This window comes from Stegastes partitus, unplaced genomic scaffold, assembly GCF_000690725.1.
Source record: "Stegastes partitus isolate 25-593 unplaced genomic scaffold, Stegastes_partitus-1.0.2 Scaffold3629, whole genome shotgun sequence".
In the NCBI taxonomy this organism is placed as follows: domain Eukaryota; kingdom Metazoa; phylum Chordata; class Actinopteri; family Pomacentridae; genus Stegastes; species Stegastes partitus.
Genome location: NW_007581360.1, coordinates 1 through 18,618, shown reverse-complemented (window position 1 = coordinate 18,618; position 18,618 = coordinate 1). Strand labels below are relative to the sequence as shown.

The following is an 18,618-nucleotide window of genomic DNA, read 5'->3' as shown; positions in this document are numbered from 1 at the left end:
CCTGTATTATGTCATTAATTGCCGGGCTAATGGATGTGGATTGTAGAGAGATATCAGCCTAATGCAGTAAAGCTGATTGAACAGGTAATTGCCTCCAGACCATTAGGATAACAAAAAAAGAGGGTTGGTTGTCTAGACTGTTTCCAGTTTAGGATGAGCTCAGCTCCCCATCAGTGTGTTTTGAAGTGAGTGTAAAGGTGCAGTCCTACGCGGCTTCTCTTGGGAGTGATGCTTCGTGCCACGTGGAGGCCATTAGAGGTGATCAGTAGGATTTGGATTCTAAGCAGCTGGCTGCAGCCTGATGAGCTCTCCCACAAGTACAGCTCAAATGAAAGACTCCAGTCCTGGAGTCAGAATTAACTGCTGCATCAAAGACTTTGCAGGAAGATAGCCAACATCTCCGGCAAATAAGAACGCTTCGGCACGGCAGCCTTCATCTGTTCTCCTAACAGGACATAATACAACACATTGTTCCTGTCATGTCTGAGTTCAACACGCTGTAAGTCTTTAAAGAGCACATATTTTCCCGCTAAGCTCATTCATGCCGTTACACATTAGCAGAAAGCTGCCAATATCGACCAGCCCGTCACTCTTGGCTGCTGAACAGATCCACTGCAGCTGTTGCAGGTGGGCCATGTGACCTGGTCAAGGACACCAAAGATCCATGTGGAATAAAGGATTCTATCCAACACCACTGATGGGTTTTCTGTACAGAACAGTACAAAAGAATAAAGATACAACAGTGCTGATGAAGGTATTTATGAAGCAAAAGTGCTTTCAGCTTTTTAAATTGAGTATCTGCTGCTTTTCAATATCCATCCATTATCTATACACCACTTAATCGTCAGTAGGGTCATGGGGTGCAACCAAGCAGGCTCACATTCACACCTTTAGAATCACCAATTAACCTCAGCATGTTTTTAGACTGTGGGAGGAAGAAGAAGAACCTGGAGAGAACCCACGCTGCATGGGGAGAACATGGAGACTCCATGCAGAAAGATCCCGATGTCCTAACCAAGCCCCATTTCAATATAATATAAGCAAAACTTCTATACATGGACTTTTACGTTTTACTCGTGAGTGCCTTTAGCACAAATGCACAAAACTAAAATGTGCCCAAACTGCAGGACAGAAACGCCACAAGTGTCACCTGTCACACTGTCTGTGTCCCAACCAAGACAGACTTCTTCATATTTTCCATCTGACTGATGTATTTACTCAATAAGCATTGTCTGTTTTTCTTTTCTTCCCTGTCAAATATATTATTCATCTTGCAATTTAGATATGAATTGATGCATTCAGGAAAAATCCTGAAGACCAGTTTCCACATGAGTGTGATTAATCTAACTTTAGATGTGCTCTGTCTTTCCTCTGGTTCTTTTTGAAACCCTAGCTGGAACCAAAACGATTTCTCCATTAATCAAAAACATCATTTAAATCTTAGTGGCAGCCCTAATTCAGAATATTCATCCACTGTCGCTGCCACTTCAATAACTTCAAGCATCAGTATCATCAATCAACCTGTTGGACTTCTTCTAACAAGCACGCCACCATCGATTCTGACATGACGTTTCAGGCCAAACAGCCAAACCTCTGACTCTGTGCGTTGTCTCGTCACCTCAGCAGGCCAAGCCGAGCAGCCTGCCGTGGCAGCCGGCGGCCCCCAGCAGCAGCAGCAACAGCAGCCTTCCTGCCTCCTACAGCAACGGACAGAGCAAGGTGGTCGCTTGGCTGCAGGAATCAGAGGAGATGGACAAGTGCGCCGAGGGTAAGCGCAATTTTCCTCGCGATTCCGGGAGCAAATCTGATTTGACAAAAAAAGAGTGGATTAAACCGAGCCTTTCGGCCTCACCGTAAATCCCTGAGAGGTGGATATGTGACTATTCCGTGACACGTAATGCCGAATCTGTTTTTGAGCTCGTGGGTGTAAATTTTTTTTTATTTCTTTTTTTTTTATTTTCAGAGCTCGCACGCTGCCAGTCCAACTTGACCGAGCTTAGCCGGTTATTGCAGAGTCTGGAGATTCTACAAAGGACACAGTCAGCGCCCAATTTCACAGATATGCAGGTAAAACACACACACACACACACACACATACGAACACACTGATATGTTTGCACAAAATGGAAACACACACACACACAAATGCACGCAGGTACAACAGAGAACAGAGGAAGCAATTTAGTGTTTCATTTAAAGATTTCTTTCTACGCTGTTCTCTGCTGCTTTGTGTAATGTGTGTGTGAGTGTGTGTGTGTGTGTGTGTGTGTGTGTAGCTGAGGATGACTCAGGTAGTGATGGAGGTGTTTGAGTCTAAAAAAAGGGGCTTTTAAAACCCTCAGCAGTCACCTTCACAGCCCGTCTGCTCCCACAGGATTCAGTGATGCTCACCAAACACCCGCTGCTTCTCTAACTGATTGATATCTATTGATTTACCGTTTCATTTTGTATTATAGTTTTTTGGCTGAAATGCATTTTTAACACCACACATTTCTTTCTTTTTTTGTTTGCAATCCATATGTAGGAGTGTTGCTCTTTTTTTTTTTTTTTGGTCATTTCACTGCAATTTATGTCTTAACCTTTGCTTCTTTTTTTTTTTGTATCGTTTGTCCTATTAACCGCACTTTGCACATTTCGATCCACGCGTGCCACAAAGACCAATTGTTCAGAATTGTCAAAGAAAGAAAAGCGCTTGAACAGAAGATGGAGAACAAAAAGTGTCGGCAAAGACGCAAAATTCCAGCTTCAGGTACCTCACTTCAGATCTTCACTCTGTCACTTACAACACACACAGACAGGTATTAGGCTGCACATGTTCCTTGTGATTCAAATCTTTCCTGGAAGAATGTAACGCTACAGCTCAAGTCACACATTTTTACAGCAACTAACGATTGTGATTTTCATTTAAAACACACAACATTAAGATGCAAAAGTTGTTGTTTTTTTTGCAGACTGAAAGGTCACAGTTTTGAATCCTGCATGTCTGATCAAAGAGTGAAATATAACATCCACAGCTTTTGAGAAGAAACAACACAAATACACAACTAGAACGCATCTGATTTTGCCTTTTCTGTGCATGTATTAGCGTTGTGCGTTGATGGCTGAATGCTTTTTGCTAATTTCTCTTTATGTTGCATGAACACATTAAGCCACGAAAAGATTAAACGTGCTCACATTTGCTTTTTTACAGTTTGTTAAACGTTCAGGTGTCAGATTAGAGATAGAATAAAGCACCTCGATGGTCGATGTTGTACATTTCTAGCAAGTCAGAGGCTACTGGCCTTACTGTTTGGTTGTGAAAATGTTTCACCGCTGGGCTGCAAAAGGAAACTAATGCAGCCTAAAGGGCAAAAAATTTCCACCAGTTCTTTGAATTGATTTTTATTAGAGCAATTTGCTATTAATTAAGAACTCCTGTGTTCTTGATCTTGGTGATTAAACGGATTTTTGCTCATAGGGAGGATATCAACAGTAGGTGAAGTGTGACTAAGGAGGCGCTTATTATGTTGTGCCATTTTCCTTCAAAATCATTTTCAGGGAACTAATAAAAAAAAAGAAAAGTTAGCGTTCCTCAGTGTGACTTGTCAGAAACAGTGTCAATGGCACAATCATAATGTACTTTCTGAGCTAACTAGTGTACGTCTCGCTGGTTCTGGCTGGCAGACACACAACACACGAGCGTTTTCGTGCCTCTAAGGTGGTCCTCTGTGGATTTCATCTCCCTCCAGGTCCCTCTGTCTGCCAGCATGTCCCCTGTCCGCCTCCACTCATCCAACCCCAACCTGTGTGCAGAGCTGGTGGACTTTCAACCCCCCGCCTCCCGCCTGACAGACAGCGTAGAGTGTGCCAGCGACTACATTAAACTTCAGGAGGAATTCTGCACCATTGCCCAGAAAGGTAAGCAGGCAGCGAGTGTGATGTTCCCAAAAGGATGATTGTGCTGCTTTATCCCAACCTGGATCTTTTTATCGTGTAGCAGCTTTACTCATCGTTCGTCTTGGTTATGATGTCGTCGCATCATTACCGAATTACTTAGATCCTGGAACGAGGCATTGAAAAAGTCATGGGGCAAGAAAACACAAGAGATGATCACCGGCTTTAAGCTCCTGTTTAACCCTCTGAACCCCAAGCGTTTTCTTTTTTTGCTCAATGTGGCCTCATTTTCCTCTACAAAATGAAATCCTGGACCTTTCTGAAAGTAGAAAGAACTCTTTTTTTCTATATAACAAAGTTCAAATGCCATAAATCGTAAAAAAAAAAAAAAAAAAGAAAGAAAGAAAGAAAAAAACAAAAGTTACTTTTTCTTAATTAATAATTGAAGAGAAAAAAAGCAATAAACATGTAAAACATTTTACCTACTGCCCACAGGTGTTACAATATTGTAAATTACAGTTTTTTCTGCATACTATAGATGTTTTACGAGTTAGATTTTTAATTTCTTTCCGTACTTGTCTCCTATCTGCTCTGCGTAAACACTGCCTGCAGTTCAGCCCAGAGTCAAAAAGTCGGACTACAAATTAAACATTGTTTTTATTAAATATCACGATTTTATTGCCGCCGCTTTAGCTCACCTGGTTGAGCTGGTGACCCATGTACAGGGATTATAGTCTGATGCAGTGGCCATGGGTATGAATCCTGCTCATGGCCCTTTGCTGCAACCCCTTCCCACATTCTCCTCCCCCACTTTCCTTTCTCTCTTTCAACTGTCCTGTCTAATAAAGGCAAACAAATAACTTTTAAAAAATCATGATTTTAGTGTCATTTAAAGCATTGTTTTTCTGATGTAACAGCACTTCACAGATTAGTTCAAGGACCACTGAAAAGTTAGAATGATTCACTCTGCTTGAACAGTTTCTGTCTGATAAATGTCATCATTTTGGAGATTTTTTATTTTTTAAAGATGACATATCTTTTCAACATGTTGAACCTTTTGGGGTTCAGAGGTTTAAAGAGGAAAAGACAAGTAAAGTTTTGAAACAAACTCTCTCTTCAATAACCATGTAAAGGTAGATTTAAACCCACTTTTTCCCTACAGTGAAAGGATTGAAGAAAAAATGAAAAATGAAGACAATCAGATAATGTAGTTCAGCATTTGTCAAGCTGGTTCTGGCAGGCCCTCTTTCAGATGCCGAAAAAATGTTATACCTGCCACCTGATTTTTTAATAAATATAGAGGAAGCAACTAGTTAAACAGGATCCAAACCGAATAGCATCAGCAAACTCGTGTGTATTTCCCCTAAAGAAATTCTATTATTCAGCTTAGTTTTACTCCACATTGATCCTTTGATCAATCAATCAATCAATCCAAACTTTTTTTAATGAGTACTTTTCATACAAAAAAATTGTAGCATATGTGCTGCCGCTGTAGCTCACCTGGTTGACCTGCGACCCATGTACAGGGGCTATTGTCCCCAATGCAGTGGCCATGGGTTCGAATCCCATTCATGGTCCTTTGGTGCAATTTCTTCCCCCACTTTCCTGTCTCTCTCTCTCTCTATTGACTGTCCTATAAAATAAAGGCAAAAAGAACTTTAAAAAGAAAAAAGAAAGTGTAGCACAAAGTGTTTACATTTAGAACATTTGAAAAAACACAGGCCCCCCTCCATCCCCCACCACACTCCGATAGGCCTATACAGACCCACATACACAAACACACACACACACACACACACACACACACACACACACACACACACACACACACACACACACACACACACACACACACACACACACACACACACTCTCACACATACATAAAAGGAAGGAAATAAGGTTGAACACCAACCAGCCAGAGAGGAAACACTACCACAGGAACTATCTGCATCAGGTCGTGGCTGCCACCACTGAGACTCAGTCACAAGCGTGGGCCCCCATACCAACCCAGGCAGGGGAAGAGCCGAGCTCCACCGCCGTGAGGTGACGGTGTGGGCCCCTCGCCCCGCCAGGAAAGGGCGGACCCAAAGCCTGCACCACAAAACCAGAGTCAGCAGCCGCCCCCGATGCAGAGGGCTCCCACTGAGAAAACACTGGGAACCACAGCTAAGAGTGAATAACATAAAATATCTAAAACAAATAGATTAATAAAATGAAATTAAATAAGTAAAATATATGCATTAGATAAAAGTAACAAGGGTGCTAAAAAAGAAATGCAATCTACAATCTGATCATCCACGTGCCCCCTGTTGTGGCTCGATGTGAGTAAACTGGCTGCCAAGACTTGTTTGTTCTTCTTATCACTTATTCATTGCCTTGTTGGACTGATCTTAAGCAATGTCCTGGTGTTAAAAAACAGCTGACTTAGTAAACACATCATGATCATAACTGATAGCAATGACCAAAGCTAAAGTTTAAATAAACTGGAAGTACAATTTGGTTTAATTCCTCAAGAACATTTTCTGAAACAGTTTTACAGTTAGTAAAGTATCTTCAACAATTTAGACATCAATGTTTTAAGAAATGTATTTAGCACAAATGCAAAGAGTTTCAGGAATTGGCTGCCTGTTTTTTTATTTGATTTTATTATACTGTACTATATTTATACTAGGGTCGCTGAAGTCTGTCCTAGCCGACTTAGGGTGGAGACAGGGGACACCCTGGACAGATCACCAGTCTATCACAGGGCTACGCTTAAAGACAGACAACCAAGCACACTCACATTCACACCTATGGAGGGAGGAAGCCGGAGAACCTAGAGAGAACCCACGCTGCACGGGGAGAACATGCAAACTCCACACAGAAAGATCCCGGGTGTCCTCACCAGGACGCGAACCGGCAACCTTGTAGCTCACTTTAAAATTTTACAGGAAGTATTTTTTATTATTTACAGACATTCTGTAGACAAAACAGTTACAAATAAAACTTTGTAGAGCAATATGTGCAACCCTGGTTATGCCATTCTTCCACCAGCCTCCTATGTAGAACCTGTAGAGAGAAACTCCTCCTCTGTGATGCTCATGTGTCGCATGTAAACTGGATGTACCATCAGGCTGTTCTATCACACCATCACCCCATGAGCCCAGAATATTTTCTGTGTTAAAATTTACTGTAAACAGCAAACATGTTGACTAATATGGCTGAAAACTGTTCATCTGTCATGTTTAAATCGTTGTGGTCAGCCTGCCTGTATGTCTTTTTAAGGATACTCAGAAATGCTTTAAACGTAGATTTTGGGTTTGAACTTACACGCCAGAAATTCGTACTGTTTTTGGAAAATGAAAAGCAAAAGCGAGAGTTTCACACACAGTTCACAAAGCAGCCGAAGAAGACTTTGATCTGGTAAAAGGATCAGAAGGTTACAGGTTTTTCTTCTTTTGTCCTGTCTCTCCTCAGTGCACTCGCTGCTGAAGTCGGCCTTCAACACTGTGGCCATAGAGAAAGAAAAGATCAAACAGATCCTGTCTGACCAGGAACAGTCGGACCAGTCAGCCCAGATCAACTCTCTCAGGAAGTCTCTGTCGCAGGTAATGAGCTGCCTTCAACCATTACTATCCTCCTACTATTAGTTTGAATGAGTTCATCTGAACTGTTTTCCAGACTGTTTCCTTATTATAACTCCTAATGATGATGTCTCAACATGTAATAACTGAAGTGATCGGGACATTACAGCTAGCTAGTTTGACCCATCTGTCTTTGGTGTCTTTACGCCCGTTTTGTCTCTGTCATGTTTGACGACTGGCTCACGAGGACGAGCTGTCAGATAAAACACACGAGCTGCAGTTTATCCAAAGCAGGCACAGTAATCACAATTAGAAAAAAGATGATGTGTGGAGATGAGAGCAGCGGCAAGTGAGTCGTGAAAGTCCAATCATCTTTACCCATATTAATTGGCGAGAGAGAGAGAAGTCTGCAGTGCAGTTCATTAACTCTGCTCCTTAGGGCTGTCTCTCTACCCCAGTGATTTAATTGGACTGTTCCTTTGCAAACAGTTGACATCATTTTAGTGAAATGTTTCACTTGCTGCTTTATCTCCGTTTTGTTCCTAATTGGATGCTTGTGTGACACGGTTGTCACGGGCTGGAGGTCAGGTCTCACGGCTGAAGCTCTGTGGGACGGTGATAAGCAGGAAGTTGCGGTTGCTATAGCGACAGCTGCTGATTTCAACTATTTTAATTCCTGCAGGATATTAATGAGGGACATTTCTGTCTTAATTTTGTGTGTTTTATATTTAAAGATCTGTACTGTACATACCTAAACTTACATTTGCTTACAACCTACTGATCATATGGCAAACTTTTCGGCAAACAGATCTAGAGCTGTGTTTCCAGTCACCTGTTGAATCCTGTATTCAGCTTCTTTTAGCTCTGTTTTTGATCACTACAAGCTGCTGAGGAAAATATTTGTCTCTTCAGCGGCTGAATGCTCCACCAGCTTCCTTTGACTTTCTTCCCTTCTGGGGCCGGGCAGTGGATTTGTCACGTATTTTGCAGCTGTTTGTTGCAGATGAAAAAAGAATTAGAGCAGAGAGAGTGAACCAAAACAGAAAAGACATGGGCCTGAAAATGAAGGCAGTGAGCTGAAACATGCTGAACAGCTCCACAGTGCCTCAGGGAACTGCAGAGTGCAGTGAATCTCAGTGGGCTCACTAGCGGTGACCTTTATCGCATAGTCAAAATATTGATCAGAGCTGCTTTAACTCTGTGAGTCCCAAAATCTGCCCAACGCTTCATCTGTGATGTGCCGAAACCTCATCAAGCTTACCTGAGTTTGATATTGGGACATCTTATTAATTTATTCTACATTAACAGTTAAAATAAACAGATGGCATGAACCAGATTTAGCAAAATACTAAAAGTGTGCCACTCCTCACACAGCATGACTCACTCAGATACAACCGACAGTCATGGGACAAAAAATCAGGGACTTTTTGGAATAAATGAGCTGAACTGGAGGCTGTGTTTACTCAGAGCAGATAAGAGACAAATTAAAAATATAAGTAGTAAAGTATATTTAGTATGTCGTCACCATCTTTTTAAGTACTGGTTACACCTGTGGGCACTGTGGAAAAATGTTGTTGATTCCAGGTTTGTAAAATAAGTAATCAAGGAAATTCAGTATAGCTTTCTTATAGAAGCCCATTTGTGAGTTCTCTCTACTTTTAGCCATGGTTGTGCTGTTTCTATAGATGTGCAAGACTTTATTTTGTGCTAAAAAGGAGCCTACAGTAAGTAAAACTCAGAACAGGCCAAAGAAGCTGATAGTGTACTGACATAGTGTACATGACACTTTAGAATTGTGAATTTATTCAGTCATGTTACAATACAAAAAAACATAGACAATTCATACAGTACAAACAAGATAGTGACTGAAATGGCATAGGCGGAGGCAAAATGCTTAGATAGAGAAAGAAGAAGAAGAAAGAGAGAAGAAACTCCACCAATACAGTCCAGTCCCTGCCCTCCATCCAGGAACTGTGCTCCAGTAGAACCAGGAAGAGGGCAGGGAACATCATCGCAGACCCCACTCATCCTGGTCATAAACTGTTCTCCCTCCTCCCCTCCGGCAGGCGAAACTGAGTCCTGTATACAAAAACTACCAGACATAAGAACAGCTTTTATCCCATTGTCATGACTGTACTGAACAGCTGAGCCATTCTCAGCCATAACACTGCACACTACCGACATTGTTATTTGCACTGCCATTTTCTGCATATATCATTGCATCATTATGAACCATTCTTTCGAAGCTCAAGAGCGAATTATACAATCTTATGTTTATATTAGCATTATTCCATGATTTGACCCCAACAATAGAAATATATCTCCTCCTTTTAATTCCTTTTTTTTTTGCAAATCATATCATTTTTGCAAATTTTCCAATCATATTCAGACTCCTGTAATGAAACACACTTTTTTCACTTTCATTTTTTCCCCCCTGTTATTCAGGCCCTGTCCCAAAATGCAGAACTTCGAACTCGACTCAACCGCATCCACTCTGAGTCTGTCCTGACGGAACAAGTTGTCAGCGTGAACATCATCTCCACGCCTGATGAGGTAGGCCACAGTTGTCAGGCTGTCACTAATTTCTCATTGTGATATTGATAAAAGTACAGGTTCCAAGGCTGGCCAGGTAGTTCTAGTGTTTGCTTCCTGCATTCGTCAGTTGCCTTATTGATCCCTGTCCTTATAGATTGATGATCTTTCCAGTACAGTCTGGCACGTAAGCTTAAAGGATCATTATTCTATGCAGAACCTGACATCAAGGTTAATGGAAAAAATGACTAATTAGAAACGGATGGGAGCGTGCCCTTTGGCAAGGATACACATGCTGTAATATGAACTCTGTATTGTCTTGTGCTGTTTGTGTTTGTTCAGGCCCACTTTGGTTCTTAAAGCTGTCATCGTGGCAAGAAGCAGTGAGCGTCTTCTGTTTGCTTGTGTTTGCCTGCAGGCCGTGGAACAGATGGGGATCCCTCTGACTCAGCAGGCCTCTAATGAGAGCCGACTCTCCATGTCAGAGTCTGTCTCGGAGTTCTTTGATGCCCAGGAAGTGCTTCTGTCAGCCAGCTCGTCAGAGAATGAGGTATAACGTTGGGAGTGGGGGGGCGATCGAGGCTTAAAGAGAGGAGCGGTTTGTTGTTCAGTTGGATCGAGGAGGGGGTTAAAAAACAAAAACAGAGAGAAATGTCAGCGCGATGTCCGTGCGCGGAGCTGCAGTTAGTCAGCACTTAATGAGGGCATCGTGGAAAGCAGAGATAGCACATAACAGAAAGTGGAGCACACAAACCAGAGGGCTGCTTTTGAATCTGCCCCGAGGCCTTAATCCCTCAGTCGTGTCTCCGAATCATAGCAGTTTTTGTCAGCTTTGTCTTTTAAAAAAAAACAAAAAAAACAGGCAGTTTGGTGGATGATTTGAAACAACCTCTTCTCCCCTTTTAACTGCTGTGAACACCCTGTTCCAAATCCACTGCGTTCGGTCTCTGAGGAGCCCTTAAGCATTGTAGCTCCCCAGGCATGCATTGAGCCATGTTGAAGGATTACTCACCAAGGAAAATTCATCAACCCCCCCCTCGTCCTCCGTGGCTCCAACGGTCGGCCTATTCAGACCCTGTCAGCCAGAACCTTCACCAGCAGCAGGTGACTGTAACCAAGGCTTTTTACAGAAAGTGGACACAATACGCTCCTCTCTGATGGCGTCAATGGCCTCATTGCGTTTGCTATATATAAACTATGAAAATGCTGCAGTGTCTCGTCTCATGATTACTGCAGTGGGACAGATAGCCGGCGACTGCTGTAGTTTGTTAGCCACTGGCGAACCGCAGCGTCTTAAGTCCGTCTGCTGATCAGTTTTTTGTTTTTTTTTGTTCTGTGCGCTGACTGACTGACTGACTGTGTACCTGTACCCCTTCCCAGGGCTCAGACGATGAGTCATACGTGAGCGATGTGAGCGATAACATTTCCGAGGACAACGCCAGTGTGACTGATAACGTCTCCAGACAAAGTAGGTCCAATTCTGCACCATCACGACCGTCTTATGGCCTCTGCTAGGAAAGGAGGGAGAAATTAATAAAGCAGGGAGGTAGGGAGGGAGGAGGGGGGGTTCCCACTCAGTGGCCTCCTCACAGTCGCACACAAAGACACACAGTTGTACCGGCAAACTCATTTGTCACTGTTGCAGAGGCAGTTGACTTTGCAGTGTTGCTCTGTGCCAAGGGCTGCTCTCCAGCTTTATGAAATCTGTCTGCGTAAGGAGGGATGGGATCTCCCCGCTCCAGCTTCGTCACATACCACACACAGGGAGAGAGTTCACTACATCGTGAAAATACTCTCACTCTGTATTTCAACAAGAGCGCGGATTATTAATATTATTTCAAGGTGACTGATATAAATCAAGATGGCATGAGAAGTAAATGAAAGAAAGCAGGAGGAATTTGGTCTACTATGTATTTTTGTCAATGTCATTTCAATATATTTAATGTTGCACGCCTCAAATCTACAACAACACACTGATGTGTCTCAGTGGGTTTATAGTCAGATTGTCAATATCAAATATAGTGTGAACTAAAAGAAAAGACAAAATTCAGTTTAGAAGCACCACTGTGCCATTAAATAATCCAGGCCAGACTAACCAGAGCTAACAGGTGCAACCACAAAGACTCACAGTCAGACTGATTTTAACATCTAATAATTAGGTACTTTAGGGTTGTTTGTTTGCTATATTTCTAACTTTTTCTTCCTACGCAAGCCTGTTTTTACTAGTTTTTTAAAAATATTTTTTTTCTCTTCTAGTTTCCACCCTTCCTGTCGCTCCCCTTGTCACTAGATTTCAAATAGTCGTCCTCAAATGTATTCAGACTCTCCCATTAAAGAAGGAAAATACAACTGTCAATGAGATGAGTTGAAATTAACAAAAGTAATAATAAATGAAAATTTCATGAAAATCACCACATTGATTTTGAATTGTGGCTCAACAGAAATATTTTTTTAAAAATCAAGCAAACAAGCATGATGGGACCCGTAAACTAATATTTAGCTGAACAACCCTTTGAGCCAATCACCATGCAGTCAAGAGTTTTCTGTAACTCTCAATCAGACTTCTGAATCTGTTGACAGGGATTTAGATTTCACTGCTCATCAGCAAAGTGCTCTAATTTGTCCAGGACAGTTTTTTTTTTTTTTTTCAACCACAATTCAAAGCAATGTTGTATTTCACTTAATTATAATCCAGCAAATTTTTATTTATTATTACTTTTTTCAGTTTCTAGTTATTTGAGTGACTATTGTGAATTTTGCCTTTTCTTTAATGGAAGGGTATGAATACATTATGAGGATGACTGTGCACAGTTTTGTAATGTTGTAATGTGCTGCCATGACTTTATCACCTCTGTAAATTCATAAGAATATCTTTCCATGACTATTTCTGATAACTTTAAACAAGATGAATGTTGTAATTTTGAGGTGATACAGTGAATTGTTGTTTGTTTTTTTTGTCAGTGGCCAACGGAGACTTTGCTGGCTGCGCCTTCCGTAACGGGCGACGCATCTGCCTGGCGGCGCCCTGTCCGGACACCAGCAACATCAACCTCTGGAACATCTTGAGGAACAACATCGGCAAGGACCTGTCCAAAGTGTCCATGCCAGTGGAGCTCAACGAGCCCCTCAACACCCTGCAGCGTATGTGCGAAGAGCTGGAGTACAGCGAGCTGCTGGACAAAGCTGCTGAGACCGAGGATCCTTTTGAGCGCATGGTAAATAAAGCAGCCGCCGGTTACAAGCAAGCTCCATGTCAAATCGCATCCTAATCACTTTAGGACACGGCGACCCCTTCACTGCAGCTTTTCTGCTACACGGTGCAGCTGAGGATTCTCTCACACACACATGCTAAATTCCTTCTAAATCTTTGTGCCCCTCATTTACTTGGCGATGCATGAGGTCAACATAAACAGCCTCGGACCGAGACGCGTGTCTGTGAGGGGCTCCAACGCTCGGATGCAGCTGTCGACCTTGGACGCTGCTCTTCTTATCCGTCTTCTGTCCTTCTCATAGCGTTGGACGCATACTAATGTTTGGCTTACTCGTGACGAAGCCTGTTATTATGCTAATCCTCTGATGTTTACATTGTTTTGACTCTCTGACAGGTTCTCGTCGCCGCTTTTGCTGTCTCAGGCTACTCATCCACTTACTACAGAGCAGGAAGCAAGCCATTCAACCCGCTGCTCGGAGAGACTTACGAATGTATCCGGGAAGACAAGGGCTTCTGTTTTTTCTCAGAGCAGGTAAATCCATGCAGAGATAGCAGGCAATGGGTTCGTTTTAAACAGGAGTGGTATCTTGGATCTTTACAGCCATGTTTCGACTGTCTGAGATAATGATAAGCTCTTGTGTACCTCTTTGGACTACACACTGTTGGCTTAAAACAAGATTATCTGTACTTGCAGCCTCTCAGAATATGCTGCATAGATCTACTAGTTGTTTAATCTCCCCCAAAACAGTTAAATCATTGAAGAAGTTACCAAAAAAAAGCAAAGATTAAAGAAAAATCTGAAAAATTAGAATAAAATTCGGTAGCATAATGCCTGTAGCATGTGTTTTTCTGTGATGTCACACACCACAACCTCTCAATTTTGTCCCAGCTTGGATCCACAGGAATAAAACATCAGCTTTTTTTGATCATTTAAATAATTGTTTAGTTTATAAAAATGTAAAAATGGTGAAAACTTGCCTCTATTTCATTACAATGATTTCTTGGAGCCCAAAGTGAAACATAAATATCGCTTTTCTGCTCAGTCAGCAGCCTAAAACCAGAAAGAATTTCTATTATCAGGGCGGCTGTGGCTCAGGTGGTAGAGCAAGTCGGTCAATGATCGGAAGGTTGGCGGTTCGATTCTGCCCTGTAACCTGTGTCATGGTCCTTGTGTCCTTAGGCAAGACACTTCACCCACCTTGCCTTGTGTGAACGCGTTTGAATGGATTGTTTGCGGTGGTGGTTGGCCTCTGTCAGCTGTGACTACAATAGTAGCTTCCACCACCGCAATGACTGTGTGTGAATGAATAATTGACAGTGTCTAGAAAAGCGCTATATAAATTTGATCAATTATTATTAATTATCTTTTGAATTGTCACCATGAATTATGGAGAAAACCTCCACGCAGCGACTTATCAGTTATTTAAAGTCGGCGCTGTATACGATGTGTAATCTGAACAACAACATCTGTCACACTGTTTCTATTTGATGTTTTCTCAAAGGTGAGCCACCATCCTCCCATCTCCGCCTGCCACTGTGAGTCTAAGAACTTCACCTTCTGGCAAGGTAGGTTACCTGTCTAATTAGGGAGAGATTTCCCTCATGGGAGGCTACAGCTTAGCATATATGAGCCAGTTAGCCTCTTTAATAACCAGCAGAATTTTTTAGAGAGCGAAAATCAGATTCCGTTGAGAGAAAGTGCAAAAAAAAAATGGAAATTATGTGGTTAATGTTTTACTGTTTTTGCTTTTTAGATGTGAGATGGAAAAACAAGTTTTGGGGGAAATCAATGGAGATTTTACCAATTGGAACCGTAAATCTTATGATTCCCAGGTAACTTTCACACACACACACACACACACACACGCTTTGCATAGCTACTGACCCTGAAGCCACAGGTTTCATTCCAGCAATCAGGGCGTTAAATTATCTCCTGATGCCGCGTTCGTGTCGCAGGGGTTATCTTAATTAACAGCATTGCCGCTTTTAATTGTGTTCATGTCAACATCCAGATTCTAATTAGGACTGAAATAATTTTTTTCTGAAAAACACAAGACTCAGTAGTTCTAAAAAAAAAAAAAACACTTGAAACACTAGCAACAATTATTTTAGCAGTGTCGTGACAGCGCTTAGTAACACGCAAGCACCCCAAAACCAAATACAGATGCCAGTAAGTCTGTCACTCAAGATAATGAAAGTAAAAGTTAATGGATTCTGTCTTACATGGTCACAAACAGCCTCATGTTTACACAGTGCATCAGAGAAATCTCAAAGATTCTCTGTTAATTAAAAAAAAAAATGGGGAAAAATAAAACCCATTTCACAACATTGTCTACTTCTGTATGGACTTTCAGGACAGAACTTTGAAATGTACATTATGTCTGTTTGTTAATGTCCCTCTCTGGGAATTGATTTAACCCCTAAAAACTCATCTTTCTGATCAGATCCACAAATTTTGAAGTTTTTTTTTTGAAAATAAGTCCATTATGCCTTAAAATGGCTGAGATGTAACTCGGCACCATTGCTTCCTGCAGACGTATGAAGTCCTACTCTACCTAAATGATGCCGAGTTGTGATATTGAAATATTTCAGCTGCGCATGGAGGAACCGCAAACCAATTATAAAGAAAAATAAGGATACAAACGTTTAAAATGGATTGAATTGGGTCTCTAGGTTTGCTACGTTTCTGTTTTTGACACCATCATCACTAATCTACGCAGTTTTAAGGTGGAAATGCTCAGCCGTGGCTCCGACTGCTTATTTAACTCATCATGTCACATCCTCTAGCATTTAGCTTTCTAAACCCCAAAGACATGTTGTCTTTTAAAAATCACTAAAAGTACACTATTTAACAAAACCAGAAACTGTAAAGACATCAAAATTTGTCAAGTACAATTCTTTATTTTAACTGCTTACCCTTCGGAAAACCAGATCTAAGTTTAAAATGTGGACATTTTGTCAAATTCAGTATATTCTACATGTCTTGTGCAAAAACCTGACATAAATTAACAGTTTGCTCTGAACAGATTCTTTTAAAAAATGAAAGTTTTTTGGTCTTTGGCATAACCAAGAAGTTATTCATGACTCAGATGAACTGCAGGCTGTGCTTACACAGAGCAGAAAGGAGACAATAATGGAAAAAAGTAAAAAATGTAAATAGTGAAAGTATCTCTAGTATGTAGTTGCCACTTTTCAATATTGGTAACAACTGGGGACACTGTAGATATTGATTGCAGCTTTTTCTTCCAGTTATTTTTGGAAATAATCATAGAAATTTGACTTTAGTTTTGTCTGTTTTGCTTATTTTTTTTCTTGATTTATGGCTTTATAACTGTACGGTAAAATGTGACTGTAGCTAAAAATGCCCAGAAACTACTTGAGATAAAGAGGGTTAAAAAAAAAATCACCATATGGACATTTCAAAGAAGGCAAAAAACTCAGTTTTCCCTGGAGGGGATCTTTAACAGTCTGACATTTTTGCCTGTATTTCCGTGGACTGATCTGTAAAACCTTGACATTTCCTCTCTTTACAATAAGTTTGTGTTCCGTCATAATGTCCTTTAGAGAGACACCAAGGTCTCGCGTGCTGCCTCATGGTGAATACAAATGTTCATGGGCTCATGTGGTTCAGAGGAATCTATAAGGAGTTCCAACCCACAAATGATGCCCTTGATCGGGAGGTTCGGGGAGGAGCGCAAGGCCTATTTTTGTCCCACAAAATCATTTACACATGAATGCTGAAAATCTGAGACTTTTTAATAAGCTGCCAAATCAAACTAGTTCACTGAGGTGTCACAGAGAACAGAGTGTAGCTGCGCACTCGTGTCTCGCTTTTATCCGCTGGGCTGACGTCCGTTTTTGTGCCTCGCTAGGTTTGGAGATCACTATGAATGGAACAAAGTCACCACCTGCGTACACAACATCCTCAGCGGCCGACGGTGGATCGAACACTACGGGGAGATCACCATCAGAAACACCAAGAGCAGCGCTTGCCTCTGCAAACTCACTTTCGTCAAGGTGAAAACACAACGTGATTTAAACACAAAGCTGTCATTCGTACCTATGAGTGACCTTTAAAACAATTACCAAACTGACATACATATACGCTAACACTACATTTATGTCTTTTAGGGAAACTACTGGAGTTCGAATGTTAATGAGGTTCAAGGATTTGTGATGGACCAAGAAGGGAAAGTGATCCACAGGCTTTTTGGAAAATGGCACGAGGGCCTTTACTGTGGCGTCCCACCTTCTGCCAAATGCGTCTGGAGGCCAGGTAGGCGTCAGCGCCTTTCCCACACTCACAGCTGGACTTCACTTAAGAGTTTCTGTACAAATGCTGTCACTAGTCACTCACAGTGGAAGCTTTCCAGTTAAAAAGACTTCACTGGTTTTCTTTGACAGGCTCCATGCCCACAGACTATGAGCTCTACTACGGCTTCACCAGATTCGCCATTGAACTGAACGAGCTTTGCCCCGAGTTGAAAGACGTCTTGCCGCGTACAGATGCCCGATTCAGACCAGATCAAAGGTACAGCGTCCTCACCCATCACTATGACACTTGCTCACATGGTATATTTCTGCACCAACTGTGGAAAACGTGATGCGACTGCAGTGAAGTCACTCTACTGATTATATTGTTTTGGTTGAGCTGTTCTGCATAATAACTGGAATGAATATTTGAGTTTTGTAATGCGTGCGTTGACTGAAACACGCTGCGCAGGCATCTGGAAGAAGGGAACTTGGAGATGGCGTCCTCGGAGAAGCAGCGCATCGAGGACATGCAGAGGGCCAGGAGGAAGTGGAACGAGGAGAACAACATCAAACAGGAGCCGCGTTTCTTCAAGTAAGGACTCAGACAAGCAGCCAGGTGTATTGAAACTCATACAACCTGTTTTTTTTATACCCTTGCTGACATGATGTCTCACGAGCATATCTCAGGAATGTCTTGAGGGTTTTCTTATTTTTTTCAAATTTTACATAAACTTTCACTTGAGCTGAAGAATTAACTGATTAGAATTTGGTGGTCAAAGATCAGAGTGACTTCATTTCCTTCACTGCATACATTATGAGTGTGTACAGATACAGATAGAACTTCACCAGTTAGCGGAGGCATTCTATTTCTCTGTTAGTCTCCCAACTATTTACTAAGCAAAAAGTTAACATCCTGATTGGTTCAGACAGTCCACTAGACATCTCTGAAAAGTGGGAACACATGCATACATTTTTGAGGTGGACACGTCGTGGCCAGACAGAACTAGATTCCCAACTTGATCAGAATCATCCATCCATCCATCCATCCATCATCTATACGCCGCTTAATCCTCACGTGGGTCGCAGGGGGCTGGAGTCTATCCCAGCTGACTTAGGGTGAAGGCAGGGGACACCCTGGACAGGTCACCAGTCTATCACAGGGCTACACTTAGAGACAGACAA

At 41.8% G+C, this 18,618-nt stretch overlaps 1 protein-coding gene across 2 annotated transcripts in view; it reads left to right on the top strand.

Moving 5' to 3' along the window:
- osbpl6 (oxysterol binding protein-like 6) overlaps positions 1–18,466 on the top strand; it is a 44,720-nt gene extending 26,254 nt beyond the window's left edge. The window contains exons 7-22 of one of the 2 annotated variants that reach the window (XM_008306198.1): positions 1,624–1,768; positions 1,964–2,067; positions 2,657–2,749; positions 3,729–3,897; positions 7,333–7,463; positions 9,885–9,992; positions 10,390–10,521; positions 11,352–11,439; positions 12,933–13,186; positions 13,577–13,714; positions 14,685–14,748; positions 14,937–15,015; positions 17,055–17,199; positions 17,314–17,458; positions 17,587–17,713; positions 17,906–18,466. In XM_008306198.1, the coding sequence (XP_008304420.1) occupies positions 1,624–1,768; positions 1,964–2,067; positions 2,657–2,749; positions 3,729–3,897; positions 7,333–7,463; positions 9,885–9,992; positions 10,390–10,521; positions 11,352–11,439; positions 12,933–13,186; positions 13,577–13,714; positions 14,685–14,748; positions 14,937–15,015; positions 17,055–17,199; positions 17,314–17,458; positions 17,587–17,713; positions 17,906–18,032 (2,049 nt within the window). In that variant the 3' untranslated portion in view covers positions 18,033–18,466. The remainder of the gene's footprint in view (positions 1–1,623; positions 1,769–1,963; positions 2,068–2,656; positions 2,750–3,728; positions 3,898–7,332; positions 7,464–9,884; positions 9,993–10,389; positions 10,522–11,351; positions 11,440–12,932; positions 13,187–13,576; positions 13,715–14,684; positions 14,749–14,936; positions 15,016–17,054; positions 17,200–17,313; positions 17,459–17,586; positions 17,714–17,905) is intronic. The other variant, XM_008306199.1, reaches the window with a different exon arrangement.
- The last annotated feature ends 152 nt before the right edge of the window (positions 18,467–18,618 follow it).